Source organism: Cariama cristata, unplaced genomic scaffold (assembly GCF_000690535.1).
Source record: "Cariama cristata isolate BGI_N322 unplaced genomic scaffold, ASM69053v1 scaffold10501, whole genome shotgun sequence".
In the NCBI taxonomy this organism is placed as follows: domain Eukaryota; kingdom Metazoa; phylum Chordata; class Aves; order Cariamiformes; family Cariamidae; genus Cariama; species Cariama cristata.
In genome coordinates, this window is record NW_009598735.1 from 53920 (window position 1) to 70139 (window position 16220).

Sequence of the window (16220 nt, forward strand, 5' to 3'; positions counted from 1 at the left end):
GGGGCTGAACAGGTGCTCGCCTGCCTTGCCCCATCCCTGTTTTGCCGGTGCCGAGGTTGCTCTTGCTGGAGCCAAGGACATCGTTTTGTTGACTTCAGCGACAGTGGGATTTGGCCACTGCGAGTCAGAATATCCGATCCCTCCAGCTCTGCCCATCGCCCTTAGGGAGGTTTCCAGAAATGTCCCATCGCTATGCCGGCACTAAAGCGGCTCAGTTGGTGGGCAAGACCCTTTGGTGCAGCGCGAGGGAGCTGCCCTGGCTCTCCCCCAGTCCCCGGAGCATCCGTACTGCTGGGAATCAAGCAAGCCAGGGTGCACGGAGGGCTGGGGAAGGGCTGGCCGTGTCCGTGCTCCTGGAGAAGGGTCTCTCTAGAAAGTGGCTACATGCCTGCCTGCCTGTCGGGAGGAGGGGGCCCTGCAGACCTCGCCAGCAGCCAAGGGTCCCCTTCGGGCTTTTCGGCATCGGCCTCTCCTGCTGTCTCAGGCTGCAGCTTGCAAATGATACTGTGAGAGAAAAGCCACCAATGTCATTTCCCTGCTCTGCCGTGCCCTGCCCAGGTGAGTGCAGGAGCCTTTCCCATCACCATCCACGCTTGGTTTGCTGCTTTTTTGGTCACGGCCATTAGGGTAACGGTGCTTATTTTGTTCAGACTTCAGTCCAGTACCTGCTCTTAACAGCAATGGCAGCAAATCGTCCTTACAGCATCCTCTGCCGAAGTGGATCAGCACGGTCGGTCTCGGTTTATGCATACTGTTGCCTTTATATTTTATTTATTTCCCATTTGTGCATTTTACCGGAGGGCAGGGGTTAGGACGAGCACTAGCACCGTGATTGCCATACTTTGGCTGAACATTGGCTTCCTGCGAGTTGAGCTGGTACCATTAAAGGAGTCATCGCCACGTTTCTTTGTAAGCTGTTGCCTGCCAATGACTATCCAGTTTCAAAATTTTCAAACAATAGTGTGCCTGAAACTAGTGATTAAATGAAAAATATTCTGTAAAAAATGGGGGGTTCTAGAAACAATATTTGATGTGTAAAAGACTATATTATTAAAAAATTATTTTGTTAAATATAAAGTGTGTGAACCAGCAAAAAGACCCCAAATGATATATTTGTGGTGTATTTTACTCTGCTGATATCACCCCCTCAAGCTCCCGATTCCCCATCCCTTGCTCCAGCCCCCGACTCACTGCAGCGTTGGCGAGTGCAGCAATGGGGCTGGGGTGGGAGGAGCGGGCTCGGAGCCTGGAAAAAGCTGTGAAAGTCCTACAGATGGGATGGGTTGCCCAGGGAGCTCCTCAGCAGTAAACCACTAACTCAGCTTTGCTTTGTCACAAGGTACCTGCCAAGCTGGGATTCCCTTTTGGGAAGCCGTCGTGGACCGACACAACTCCCAGGCTCTCGTTTTAACCTCCATCTGGTTTTGCCTTTTACTGGTGCCATTTTACGTTTGATGCCATTTCCTGAACATGGAAATTTGCTTTCAGTTCACAAACTCCATTTGGTACCTCCAGATGCATCATTATTTACACTGATTAGTAGTTACTCTAATTAATTACAGCTTAATTACTGTAGTTAATGTTTGTACAGTGCTCGGAACAAGTACAGCGCTATACATACCACATATTATTTTCTTCATTATTAATTAAGCACCATCTCCATTCCATGCTGTGCTACTTCATTATTTCCCAAGGAGTCACGGCAGCGTCCTTATTCCCACCCAGGAGTACTTTACTCCCGGCTCCCACTGGGATGCTGCTGGGTTGGCGACCACGCAGGATGGGAGCACGAAGAGCAGGATCTACGGCGAGTGGGATTGCTAAGGAACATGGGGATGTTCCGGTTTTTCCATTCACCCTTTCATGGCATTGAGTCTGAAAAAAAAAAAAAAAGAAAAAAGCTGATGGCAGGAGGACACACCTAGGGAAGCCCTGCAGATCCCATCAATCTCAGATGTATCTGCGAGGTCTCCAGGAGGTGCTGGCTCAGAGTGTAGAAGGGATCCGATTCCCCCAAATCCAGCAGCGTTAGGCCTGCGGTCCCACTGAGGGATCCCGTACCTCTCCCCGAGCACCAAGGTGGTGGCAGGGCAAGGTCTGGCATTGCAGAGAGGAGGGATGGGCACAGCTTGGCTTTTCTGGGGGGTGGTGGGGACGAGTTGCCGATCATGGGTGGGTAGTCTTTCCACAGCACCTGGGACACTTGGAGCAATAGCCCCAAAAATCATTGCCACCGGCTCTGCTTCATAGCAGCCCCTCTCAAGCCAGACGGGGTGGATCCAGAATGGAAATCCCATCAAGTGCTCCCCAAATACGCTAAAGAGTTTCAGCCTCATCGCAATCTCCTTCCTTTCTGCCTTTTTTTTTTTTCTTAAATGTTTTAGTTCATTTCTCCCTTTAATTAATCACAGCTCTGGGCCAGCCAGACCCATTAACTACTCTTCTCATTTAGACCTTTCAGAGATGCAGTTGCAGATGCAATTTAATTTGTTGACCCATGATCGATAGCAATTAATACCATCTCTTTAATCTTGTTGAAAGGTTCGTCTTGGGCTTCCAGCAGCTGCCATCTCAAGGGAAAGGTGTCTGATACATATGTTATTAGATGGGGGAGCACAACCTCCTCCGCGGGTGCCATCCTTCCCGTTCCCCCCAGGCTGACACTCTTGAAAATACAAGAGGTATTTTGGGGAGATGGAGAAGAGAAGAAGGTGGACAAAGGTGAGGGAAGATGCTGAGGGGGAGAGAGAAGAGCAAGGGGCTTGGTAGGGCATAAAGTAGAGGAAGGTGGAGTTGATGGGTTGGAAAGATGAGGGATAAAGAGGAGAGCATGAGTGGAGATAGAGGAGGAGACATGGGTAGAAAACGGAGCCAAAAGACCTCAAGTTGGAGCAAAAGAGTGGGTCAGAGAGCGGATAGCTTAGAGGCAACATCTTCAGCGTGAGTAACAGTGAATCTTGCAGAAGAAACACACCCAGAGCCAAAAAGGCGATCCTTCCTCCTGGGATGCTTAACGCCCAAGTCTCACTTTGATGTGATGCCATTTTCTGTCCCCTACAAGTCCAGCAGCTGTGTACAGCCTCCCTCCTCCTCCAGCAGTGTGAAAGCCAACCCCGAGAGCATCACCTTTTCCCCATCCTCATTAATATGCCATTACCCCAAATTATTTTATAATTATGGGATTATTTCCTGCACACGCCAGGGGAGGAGCTGTCTCAGCTCTGGGTCACCTGCGAAACATCAGCAGGGTGATGTTGTTGTCCCCCAGAAGCCTGCAAAGCACACTTAAAACCAGGCTAAGGCTGGGAAAAACCTGGAATGTGGGTACTGTGCATCCCACCCAGACAGCACCACGCAGTACCGGGACACTGAGCACCAGCGCTCCTGAGTCAGCAGCTTATAATGGCTTCAGTGGCACATAATGAGTCAAGACCTGGAATTTGGGTACTGTGCATCCCACCATCCCACCCAGACAGCACCACGCAGTACCGGGACACTGAGCACCAGCGCTCCTGAGTCAGCAGCTTATAATGGCTTCAGTGGCACATAATGAGTCAAGTCCCACCTGACATGACCGTCCCCTGGCTCGGCTGTCCCAGCTGGCAGGGATGCTGAATCCGTTGCAGCAACCCCTATTCGTCCACAGCTCTGCTAAATGTAAAGGCAAAGAGCAAATCCTCAGCTTCCAGCACAGCATGAGCAATAATGTGTTTCTCTTTGGTGGCTGTTAAAGGGAAAAGAGGGCCCATGTGAATGTACAGCAAAATTACATGGTTTTGCAGCAGCAAGTCAATGTAGAAAATGAAAAATTTATCAAGAAACCACCTTCCTTTGTGGTGTGGGATCTTAACTTTTAAAACACAAGGAATAGAGAGCATGGAAAGGAAGTAAGTGACTGTATTTATATATTTAATATACCGTATGTATATATTTGTATTTGCAGATATACTTCCTACATTTTCAGAGTGATTTTTTTTTTTAAGGAAAAGTATCTTTTTTAAGGAAAATATCTTTTTACCATGACTAACATAACTATCTAAAAGAGCTCTGCTCTCAGAAGATGCCAGTTCATGCCCCGACTTAGCCGTACTCTTCCTGCGTGCTCCCAGGAGAGCCAACAACACCCCGGTGCCACAGACTGCAGTGAGAGTTTTGCATCCAAATACGCCCAACATGGGACAATGTCCAACACAACATGGTGACATGTACTTCCCTGTCGACATAGCAGCTCTGGGAACATGACTATTTTGGTTCACGTACCAAGGTGATGGAGACCCTCCAAGTTCTCTTTAAGGAGCTTCTCAATGCACAGGATTTTGTAGGATGACCATGAAGTTGGTCCACCCTCCAAGCCACGGAGACAGAAACTGACCCTGGAAACCCTTTAGCCATCATGGTCACGGATTGGTGTCCGAATAAATAGCAGAGGAGCACAGAGTAGATGGTTGGCATTTTTTTCCAGCAGCTCCACACAGAAATAAAAAGCACCTGAGAGCCACAGAAACCTCTACAACATATCATCTTAACCCAGGTAACTGCCTTTGGTCACCAAATTGCTCCTTTTGGCAATTCCTTTCCCTCTACCCATGGACATTCATGCTGACAGTCTGTGAATGGGGAGCAGGCAGGCCAGCACCAATATCCCGTAAGTCAACAGCAAGCTGAAGCCCTTAAGTAGCCAAGGGACCTATATTAAGCTATGTAAAATATTACTTGGGGCTTTACTGTGCTTTGTGTGCATAACTAGCCCAAGGCAGGGAAGAATAAGCCATTGCCAAGATGTGGCGTGCTTCTGGACACAGGGTGTGCAAGCCCAAAGGGATAATTCTGCACTAGGAAATTGGAATGAAAGACAAAAAAAACCCAACCAGAAAGCTAAGTCAGGCTGCTTTGGGATGGAATAGAACTAGACTGTGTCCCCACCAGCATCGGCCGATGTCCTCCCTGCCAAGGCCAAGGGGACGGGTCATGCTCGTGCCCATCCGCACAGATGGCCTCATCTTTTGGGCAGGCAGCCAGTTGGGTGTTATCGATGACCGTTCAGCAAGAGATGGACAAAGCCTCACCTTTCTTGGGGAATTTGTGTCCTCTGACCGTACTGGTTCCCCTGCGGTCACTAATTAATTAGTTATCTGCACTAATTAATTAGTTATCTGCATCCGTGGGAGCTGCCAGTCAATATTTTCTTGGCACCAGACTTTCCACAGAAGAAGGCAAGAGGATGGGTAGAATAGCACCAAGAGACATTATCTGACAGTTTCAGGGCATCCTTTCCAACACAATCTTTCTGATTCTGGGCTCTTGCAGCATCCCTGGTGCTGGTACCCATGCCTGACCCCATCTGCACGCTCAGAGCTGTGTCCCCCAGTGCAATGCAGCATGCTTTCGCTCACCTGGCCGGCACAAGGCTGAGAGTCCCACGGTCTCTCTACTTCGGTGGCCCAACCATTCAGGTGAAAGGACCCTTTGCCGTGTGACTTTCTGATGTTTTCTTCAGATATAGGAGTTGGCGACCTGGGACAAGGAGGGAGAGAGAGAAAGAGCGAGCCTGAGCTATTAGACTTGTTTCAGTGGGACAGGGAAGGATTTTAATAGTAATTAATGCTACTATTCATTTAGATTGTAAGGCATCTGGCACTGGAAAGGATGCAGTCAAGGTATTTTTGGTCATTGCAGCATACACACACACAACGTTTTATGCTGCTGTTCTCTTTATAGTGATAACCCATGAGAGCTTAAAGAGAAACCGCTGGGCCACTCTCCCGCCTGGTTACCCATAGGGATTATCCTGTTACCCACACGTATTAGCCCTTCGGGTATCTCAGCAGTGGCTTGGCTCGGTGTTTGGAGAAACAGCCAAATCCCCGTCTAGGGAGTTTTGGAAAAATCATATGAATCTGGAAGGCAAAAACTCCAAGGAAGCAGGTGAAAAATGGGGTTCACCAGGCTTTATGTTGTCCCTCCAAATGACACGCGATGATGAGAGTGGAGACTGCAGACCATGCCTTGGAGCAGGCTGCAAAGCCGGAGTATCCTGTCACCGGCTGCACAGCCAGGGTGCCAGGCACTGGGGGTGACTGGGGCCGGCAGGCTCCAGCTTTCGGAGCCTTGGGTCCTACCTTGAAGGACTTCAGAAGAAGCTGCAATAAAACCAGGGTGAGATGTTCAGCTAGCCAGCTGAAAAGTGTCACCTTAAGTGTTTACATCATCCTCAACACTACCATCAAGTACTTGGTTAATAAAAATAATTTCAGTTTAATAGATAGGGACCGCTGATCTTTGCTCTTTTCATTAGTTAGCTGGCTTGATGGATGCAACCTCTGCCTTGCTCGGATGATTTTCTGGGTTTCCTAGGGCCTGGCTGTGTTCCTATAATTTAGTTGTATTTGCCATTTCTCTCTCTTTTTTTTTTTTTTTAAAAGGGCAAAAGCCTTGTTAATTTTTATTAATTTATTTCTCACGGGGGTGGCAAACAGCTTCCCAGGAAAAATTCATCCTTAATGTTCTGTAACGGAGCTGTCCTGGAGTCGTGCTGTTAGTAGCCTGTCTTCATCCCGATCATGGATGGACGTCTGTGCTTCCAGGGTGAGCTGGGGTGTGGTGGGAAAGGGAAGAGATAAAAATGCGAGGAACTTGCTCTCCCACAAATAATCCACTCCCCATACGTGCTGAAACGCTCGTTTTGCAGTCCATTAAGCTCAAGTTAATGCAGGTAGAGCATGTCTGGCATCGAGAGGATGGTAAAGGTTTTGGGTTTTAATTTTACTCAGATGAAAAATCCTACACGTTTCTGGCTGGTGTCAGTACTTCTGCAGCAAAGACAACAGGCCCCGCTGGAAGCATGAGGCCAAGGTTAAAGCACTTCTAAGTCAAGATGCTACGATACCCAAAGAAGCAATTTCCCATTGTATTGCATATCTTCTGGCATTTTATCGGCATGAATAGAAACTGCAAGCGAAAGGGGTGCACGGGGACTCATTGGAGCTGCAGATGGCTTTAAATTTCCCCTAACTTTCTTTGGATTCAAGGTTATCCTCTTGGCTTGCTGCAGGCCTGCCTGCTTGGGCTAATTGCATTTCTAAACAAATAGTAGCGTTGCCCCTCCTCGCCCCGCCAGCGTGAAAAGAAAGCAAACGGAGACGTGCCTGGAAAATAAAGCGTGTTTGTTATCATGCTGTGAAGCCCCACAGGATATTTTAGTCCTTATGGTTTTACTTAAAACATCCTAAATCCCACTGGTTTTGTCAGCAGCGTGAAAAACAACAAATGGAAGGAGGTGCAGGCACCTGGGACAAGGGAGCAGGAGGCACGCAGGGAAAGACGGCCCTTTGCAACCCTTACAATTCCCCTGATGGTGAAAGAGTCTCCCTGGGGTAGTGGATAGCGTGGGAAAAGTGGAGATACCACAAATCCCATGAGCTGGAGATACCACAAATGCCACATGATGGGGTTTCCCTGCCTGCTTCTCTTGGGTGCTTCTGAGAAGATACAAAGCTGGTCTCCATCCAGCTGGAGATTAGGGACCAGTGCATCATTTGCAGTCCTTCCTCTCATCAAAACTGTTAGCGGCAACCTAGGCTCCATCCTTCTGGATCTGAGAAAGTGGGTCACAAACCACAAACCTAATTTCCTAGTCCAAACTTGCTTAATGTTTGTCTGCTACCAGTAACCGTTGTGCCTTGTAGCAGAAACACAGGAATTTTCTTCTGTGAAATCATGTCAAGAGCAGAAATGAGAAGTTGTTGAATGGAACACAAGATCCTGAGGAGTAGGTCAATGTAGAAATAGAAATTTAGGTGGATACGACTGAATTTCTGGCCAGTGAAGCAGACACACACCCTTTGAAAGAGTTACCCCGGCAAGGGAAATTTCACTGGCCAGGCCTGGCCCATTGCACCCCCAACCTTGAGCAGGGTGGAGAGGAGATTTGGAGAAATCCACGTGCACTACAGACTTGTTCTGTCATTTTGTCAGATACACTTTTCAACTAGTATTGCCCAACAAGTGGCACTTGGCCTTCGTTTTTGAGACAGAATACAAACACCTGTAGGAACAAAACACATAGCAAAGATTTTGCTACCACCATGTGCAGGGACCACCACCAGTGGGCAACAATGCTGGAGCCTTGTCCTAGGGAAACCTTGAGGTGTCACAGTCTTTCTGTTATCAACAAAGAGAAAAGAGAAACTAAGCAGGTTAGAAAACATCAAAAGAAAGAAACATGAAAACAGCTGAGCCACATTCCCTTCAAACAAGCACAAATTTGGACCAGAACCTGCTCCTGGAGAAGATGCAAGGGGAAAAACTTGGCCTCGTGCGAAGATGCTACGTCCAGCACCAGCGACACCAGGAGTCTCTCGCCATTCCCCAGCCCCGATAATAATAGCTCCATTCACCACAGTGAAATTATTCCTGTGAGTATGAGCAACAGGCTCCTCAATCCAATTTTCTCATATCTATTTAGTGATAAACATACGTTAATCCGACACCAGCTCATCTGCACCACCTTTCTGAGTCTGGAAATTTGTGCCTTTTGCAGGTAAAAGTGAACTTGGTACTTTTCCAGATGCTGTTATTCGGATGCACCGTGTAATATCACAGTGACAATGGCTGGAAATGCAATATCAGTAGGACAGATCACATCAAAAACCGGGCCAATTTAGTGATATTAAATTAGTGCACAGCCTCAAATTCCTAAAGAGAAGCAGCTGGTATAAAAGCTATATAACTATCAATGCAACGTATTATGAGTTTTATTCTTATTATTTTATTAACAAATTTTTCATTCTTCCCCTGCTGTGGAAATGCCATGCGATAAAGGGCGAGGGCTTGCTTACCTGCAAAACAAGAGCTTTATTACTTGTTCTGAAATAGATCATTTACAGCAACAACAAGTGGTATTAATAAAGTTTGGGGATGAGAGCCAATTGCCAGGAGCTGTGTTTCATATCACTGCGAGCGAGAGTTAACTTTGGGAAGGAAAATGAAATGTTAACCAAAAAGTCATTTCCAAGAGAAATAGTCCCACTGTACATCATCAAGCTAATAAAAGCATGCAGTCATGTAACACAAGGAAATTCCTCCTTCTCCTGGTCACAAATCATTTTTACCCTATTTCCCCGTGTTCTCACTCTCAGAACACAATTGCAGGCTTCTATCGGTTTTGTTGGCGAATTTATGCAGCTCTTTACTGCTCACCTACTTCTTCCCATCTTGGTCTTTTTCATTAATGAGTCACGGAAGCATTAATTAACGTTTAAGAGGCAGGCAGCGGGTTTTTTTGTGTGGGTTTTTTTTTTGGTTCGGTTTTGTTTTTTTTTTTTTCTTCTGTGGATCACTTAATCAAAGGCGGGCCTGTGTTGTTCAGTTATAAGTGGAAATCCAGAAATGGAGAACAGCTACACTTTCAGGTTGTGCTTTACATACCCGGCAGAAAACATTTTAATAAAATATTTTCAATGAAAAGAAGGGACCTAAAGAAGCATCAGTTTCCAGAAGAGGCTCAGCCTTCAGCAACTCTCCTGCAGATGCTTTACAAGTTAATTTTTTGTGGAAAAAAAAAAAAATCAAACCTACTGCAGTGACCAAAGAGGAGCAGAGCTCTTCTGAAAACCTGACTTGAGACATCAGCTCACCGGCAGTCTTGGCAGCGAATGGAAAGCAAAGTCTGGAGATGGGGGCTGCTCTTTGCTGTCGGTGGTGGAGGAGTGGAAGAGCTCCAAGGTGGACTCCTGCACAGCTTCAGGCTGTGGGAAATGGCACCAAGGTCTCAAGAAGGTGGGACCTCAGCTGTTGGTACGTCCATAGGCTCTTCTCCCCTGGCTTGTGCAGAAGTAAGTTGAATGTTCAGGGTAAACAGCTGTATTTTATGGGTTCATCTGAAACCCCGTTCATTATCATTGAAACAATAAAGACTGAGAGCTTAGCACTTCTGAAAAGTCAAGTTTGTGGTGTTTAAGACTGACATCCTGAAGGACTCAAAATCTTTAATGTGATATAGTCAAGGGCTCTCGCACAGGCAGGGCTGGACTCCTGACATCTCGGGATCCTGTCCTCGACGCCAGCCACCAGGGTGAGAGAAGATGCACAACAGTAATGGCTGAGACTAAAAACAATGAAGGAGAGCTGCTTCAAGGCAGAACAGGCTCCTTCTGTCTTCTCATCAGACAAACCCTTTGACAGACCCTCCCAAGGCACAAATCACTGCATGTGTGCCATCTTTCTAAATGAAATGTTGCTACAATAACAGATTTCAAGCGTCCCCTGAAAGCATGCTGTTCGATATTTATAATCACTTCATAAACACATGAGAAATGGCACAGTACAGCCCTACATAATCTATGTGCAATGATCCTTGGTGACAAAGTGTAAGTGACTAAATCCCTTTCCAGGTCTAATGATATTTTGCTCTAGTAAGCCAGTGATCTATCTCGTATGGCAAAAATAAAGCACTCATGCATAAAATTAATACAGTAAGCTCTGAAGTCATAAAGCTTTCAGTCTGTGATGTATTAGATGGGAAAATGACTAACCTGTAGTTCAAGTTCTCCCGGTGTGTTATTCCCGATAGGTTGTAGGGTCACCTAGGCATTGTGTGATCAAACCGGGCCATTTTAGAAATGTATGAATTATTAACCAACCACTTTGGAAGCCCATTAGGGTCATGTCCGCAAAAAGCCCTGTGAAGACACAGGTAGCAGCTTCTCCTCACAGAGGTCAAATGTTTCTATTCTTTCCAAACCTGCATGAGAAATCTTACAGCAAAGCACTTCCATCCATTTTGCTCCCTTTACTCCTTCTGGAAGGGCTCGTGATGTGACCAAAGGCATTTGGTCTGTGTCTACATACTGAAGTAGCTGGGGCCTATTTCCAGGCGAGTTTCCCCACTATTTAATAGCAAAAATACAATTCCCACATAGGCCACATAGGGAACAATTTGCTAGAAATCTGCAAAAAGCAAGATGGCAATGTGCACAAGCAGCCTATGCCACACACTGCTTCCAAAACCACCGCCTTGTTTTTCATTCCTGTAAGCTTTCGCCGCATTTCACGCATGCCAGCCATCCCAGTGCACGGACAGACTGGCTGCTTGTTATCTTTGAGGGTCTGGACCATGGCTGGGCTCGTGTTCTGTTGCAGACTCACTCATCATATATTACTGTCCTGGTTACGTGGCCCCCTGGGAGCTCTTGCAGTGCCCTGGTCTTCTGTACCAGTATGAACTGGTGTCAGGGAAAATTTCTCCAGCCACCTTGAAAAGGTGAGGAACCATCCAGAAAGGGAGAGCAGGGATGGTGAAGCCACCAGCAGTGTCATGAGGCTGCAGCATGAATAAGGGCTGTGAAAATGTATTGCCGTTGCAAAACCTGCTCCATGCGGCACCTTGCTGGGGCCCAATGGAAAGCAGAGCATACCAACTGCAAACACAAAACCCCTTCATAAAGATATGCGCAGTACTGTCAAATATTGACATTACCTCTCTGCACGTGCGTTGCATACCTTGTCATTGCTGACTGTCGTAACTCGGGGATTAGAAATCCAACCCAATGACAATTTTTCAAGGTCCTTCTACAAGAAAATGCAGACACTGCTTGCTCCAACTGTGAGTGCGGCAGGGATCACACACAAGAACATACTGTAGACTCCATCGATCTGCAATCCATCCCTTGTTTCAACCAGAAAAATAATAATTATCCTTTGCATCTGAAATGATCAAAGTGCTAAAAAAAAGAAAAAAGAAAAAAAAAAATCAAACTTCAGCTCCTCAGTCAGGAACGCTGCCAAGCTATCGAATCAATAGGTTGTTAGATACTTGAAGTATGGGAATATGTGAAAGCTATCAAATGATTTCTTTGTTAATAAACTGCTACTGTAATTACCATTAGAATAGAAATGGAAAGATACGGATCAGAAATGGAAAGCTGTGAATGGTTCCTCATTAAGTGAAATTAAAGCCCACAGGATTTTTTTCTCTTCTTTTGGCCTTGATCCTGCAACATTTTGAACGGGCATATCCCCAGCTGCTCATACACCCAGTGTTGTGTACCCCCATTTTACCTAAATATCTTTGAGTCAGTGAGCCTCCAGTAGAGCAGAGCTTACCTGGAGAACAGTCAGCTAAAGTTGGGGGCGTGGGGACATCGCAGCTTGCAGAACTGAGCCCCACACACTGTGGCAGACCATCCTGCAGCAGTTCAGCCTGCAGTGGTCATCACTCAGGTGTCCACGCTGGGGCTCAAATAGGACCAGTGCAGATGTTCTCCATCAGCCACAGATTTTAGTGCCAGACACGAATCCTCAGTCCGAACAACGACGTGGTAACCAGGGAATAACAGCACCAAGATTCAGAAATCAGGAGCTGCTGGTTTACAGAGCAGCGAGTTAGCCGTGCCTCATCTCACACATACCGTGTTTGCTCTGCTGCCCAGGCCCTCGGCTCTGCCAGGAGCAGAGAGTGGGATACTGTGGAGCATGGAGAACTAGGTTAGATGTGTGGAAGGACCTTGGGGAAACTGGAGACCTGAGATTTGAGTCCTGGTTTGGGGTGGGCAAGAGAGTGTGGGAAGACTGAGGGTGATGGTGTGGCTTTCCATTAGGGCCTTGGTAAATGGCTTCAAGGGCAAGGAGATTCAGCCTGGGCTGACTGCGTGCTAAACACAATGTGGTGGGTTGACCCTGACCTGACACCAGGTGCACCCCAAAGCCGCTCTATCACTGCTCTCCTCAGCTGGACAGGGGAGAGAAAATACAATGAAAGGCTGAGAGAGCACGTGGGTGAAAACACAGCTTCCTTCACGACGTAGGAGGTGCAGAGCAACTAATCCACTCGATGTAAAGAGCAAGTCTCAAAAAACCCAACTCTTTATGAGAAAAGAAAGGTTGTGGAGGCTGGAAAACACCTGAAAGGTATCATTCAACATCTGCAAGTCCCACTTTACCCACAGTGCTTAGACAGGACAATATTAATAGCCCCACAGCTTTGCACTTACAGAATTTCAAGTGCTTCCAGACCCTTTCCAGACCTAACGTATTTACTGAAATCGGTTGTCTTCTACTAGCACATAAAGAAGAAGGGGGAAAAAAAAGGACTAATGGATGTACATTAACCTTTTGGTACTAGATTTCCCGATACTAGCTACTAATGCAAAATCCATTAGAAGGAAATGTCTGGGAACCAATGTGCGTAAGCGTTATAATGCAGTGAATAAGTCTGTAAAAATCTGAAGCGGGCATGGCAGGGACAGACACCCATGCAAAGGTGGTTGCAAGTGCAAGATGATTAAAGCGAGCTCCCCGATTTGCTTTGGGCAGAGAAAACCTGCAAAAAAAGGGTCTGAGAAGTGAAGATTTGGAAACTGAGCTTTGCAGCTGCCCTTTCTGCAGGACAATTTTGTTGCTCACGCCAAGGGCAGAGCTTTGAAGGACCTGCATAAACCTCATTCCATTGCCACAGATATGCTTTTTCTTGCATCCTTCTCTTCCTTTGCTTGCCTGCCTAGGCAAGCATCGCGCAGCATGCTGCTGGAGGCTGCGGTAAGGGTAATGAAATGACTTTGCTTGCTCCAGCACAGCCTTTCACCATGGCTGCCTGGTTGATGGGCAGTGCAACACCATTCCATACGGACATGAGCTCCTTCCCAAGTTTTGTGCTGGCCTGGGCAGCACCAAAGTGATGATTTCCATCCTCTGGGTGCCTGAGTTCCTGCCTGTCATGGGAAAAGTAACCCGTCATTGCTTGCAGAAACACTACAAGAAAGTGTTTTTCCCTAGTGAAACACAGGCATCCTTCTGTGGGGCATCACCCCAGAACTAGCTGCTTGGGGAAATCAACTGTTCACTCCTCCAAGCAGGTACAAAATGATCTTTCTTTTAAGATCATCTGTTTGAAGATGAAAGAAATACCAGGAACAGCCTGGGTACGATGTGAAGCAGGAACAGAAGAGGTGGGCTGACCTTGGCACTGAAGATGCAAAACAGTCTCAAATGCCTTCATTTGAAGTTTTCTTCACTTGCTGGGTGCTCTGCTTCAAAATCGTAGCATTTAAGTGCTTTTGTTTCAGGGATGTGAAGAGAAAGGGGAAAGAATGAGACCAAGAGAAGGGAATATTATCATTTAATACGCAAAGACAGTTTCAGTAGTTACCTTAATGTGCACTAATTAGGTGTGGGAATATGCAACAGATCCCAAGGGCTGGCTATTGCCTCTCTCCCTGCTGCACTCAGGCATGTTTCGCTAACATGATCAAATATTACAAAATGTACAAAGATTTATCACCTGTAGGGCACAGAAGAAGATTGTGATTTAGCCTCCTTGGCAGTCACAGCTAACAGCCATCTTCCTAAAACAGAAGAGGCCACAGTTCAGTTTCATTTACCATCTGGAGCCAGCCAGAAGCCGTCAGCACCGATCTGGGACTCCCTACGGCTGCCAGGACAGGAGCTTGGACCTGGACAAAAACCCCTACGAATGCTGGAGCTCCCAGTACTTTGTTCACCTCGCAGCTCCCTGTGAAACCTCTTCAGGTCTCTGGTTGTCATCTCTGTTCTTTCCTCCAGCCAACTGCGAAGTCCTTTAAGGACTAAATGTCAGTACGACTGGGCATACACCACTACCTTGAAGGCAGCTTGCACCTCAAATGGGATCAGAATACCTTTGCAACCTCCTGGCCTTGGGGCTTTCTCTAGGGTGCCAAACAGCATAGGACTTGGGGTGAGCATGAGCTAAGCTGAGTTAGCTTCTATCTGTAGCCCTCTTCTGCTATTTGGAGCGTTGTCTGCTTAAAGACAGAGTCAGTTCTCCCCCTGCCTCACCAGAGTACACGTGTTTTGTCTTCATAGGTTTACAGCATGCTGTTTGCAGGTGGAAGGTGACTGAGGACTTTGCACCTTTGCGTTTTTGTGAAGGCTTTTCTCTCCTTTTCTGCTCACGCTCTGTCACTTCTTTGCTCAGGCCTGTAGTGCAAGTGCCATCTCCAATTTAACAGATAATTATGGTGCCGTCTAGAGCTGGTACTACCCTGCCTGGCCTTCAAGTTCCTTCTCACTTGCGGATCTTATAGAATTTGCCCTTTGAATGGGGTCTGCCACAACTACGGCATCTTAATGCAGGAGCTGCTGCATCTGATCACTTATTCCTTTATGCATGAATTTGGGGGCTTCAATTTCAAAGCCCGGAGCTCCATTTTGCATTCACAATCTATCTTCGCAGTCCAAATCCAGTTTAAAGTACCTGACTGCAGGTGCCCAAAAACAAGTGAAAATGTATAGCTGTCTCCAAACCTGGTTCCTACTGATAGCTGACTACAGCCGAGCTCGCTGTGCCTGCCCCTTTTGTACCCAGATACTGTTAGGACCTACCTGCTTCCCCGCACGCTAATAAGGCTTTGTGCTGAAACACATGGGCCCTGTGAGGAAATAAAAGCAAGGTTATGGGATTTTCCTTGGATTTGACAAATATAGGTGGAATGCAACAAGAACAAATCAAATCCTGGCCCCTTTTCTCCCCTCACTTTCTCTGCCTGTTGATGAGAGCATCCTCAGCATCTGCAGAGATTGGTAAAAGCTTGCCTGTCAGCAGGACCAGTTGTGTCCTACGCTAGCCCAGGGTGCAGGGTAGGCTACATGCCCAAGCATCCACCCAGCTCCTTAGGCAAGTCTGGTGTCCTGCAATGGGTGGGAAAACAAATCTGTAACTCAAAAGACCCAAGCTAGCTAGGGGACAACCCACTTCTAAGCCACAGACTTATGCTGCTGCAAAGACCACAGGAACTTCAAATTTGGTGTAAGCAGTTTCCGCATCTCTCATTACTGAGTCGGGGTCGATTTCATCAAGCAGTTTTTCAAAAACCAGAAGCCAACAGTCCATGGAAACTCTTGAAAGGGTTCACAAAAAGCCATCACTGGAAAAACACAAACGCTTCTTCCAGGTTGTTCCCTTATGTTTTTACCACACCTTATTCAACAGGTACACAGCAAGCAAAGAACCAGAGACCAGAAAACTTGTACCGTGAGTGGACTGAGCTGGGGAGAACATCTGCTTCCAATTTTTCAGTTAAACAAAACTGTGACTTTTAATTTAATAAAAACCTTCTGCATACAACCACAGATAAAATCATTCAAGCTTGGCTGAGTTTAAAACCAGAACCTGGCACCTCTTCAGAAGCACGTTAGAGAGAAGAATTTTGACACACGCAGTTTCTGGGACTCTACTGCTGAGAGCA

General features: G+C 46.8%; 1 protein-coding gene across 1 annotated transcript in view; it reads left to right on the forward strand.

The window, feature by feature from the left end:
- Nucleotides 1-5477, forward strand: part of VWC2L (von Willebrand factor C domain containing protein 2-like) — a 56886-nt gene extending 51409 nt beyond the window's left edge. Inside the window, exon 4 of the mRNA XM_009709422.1 lies at nucleotides 5308-5477. Coding sequence (XP_009707724.1) covers nucleotides 5308-5477 — 170 coding nt within the window. The remainder of the gene's footprint in view (nucleotides 1-5307) is intronic.
- Nucleotides 5478-16220: the final 10743 nt, after the last annotated feature.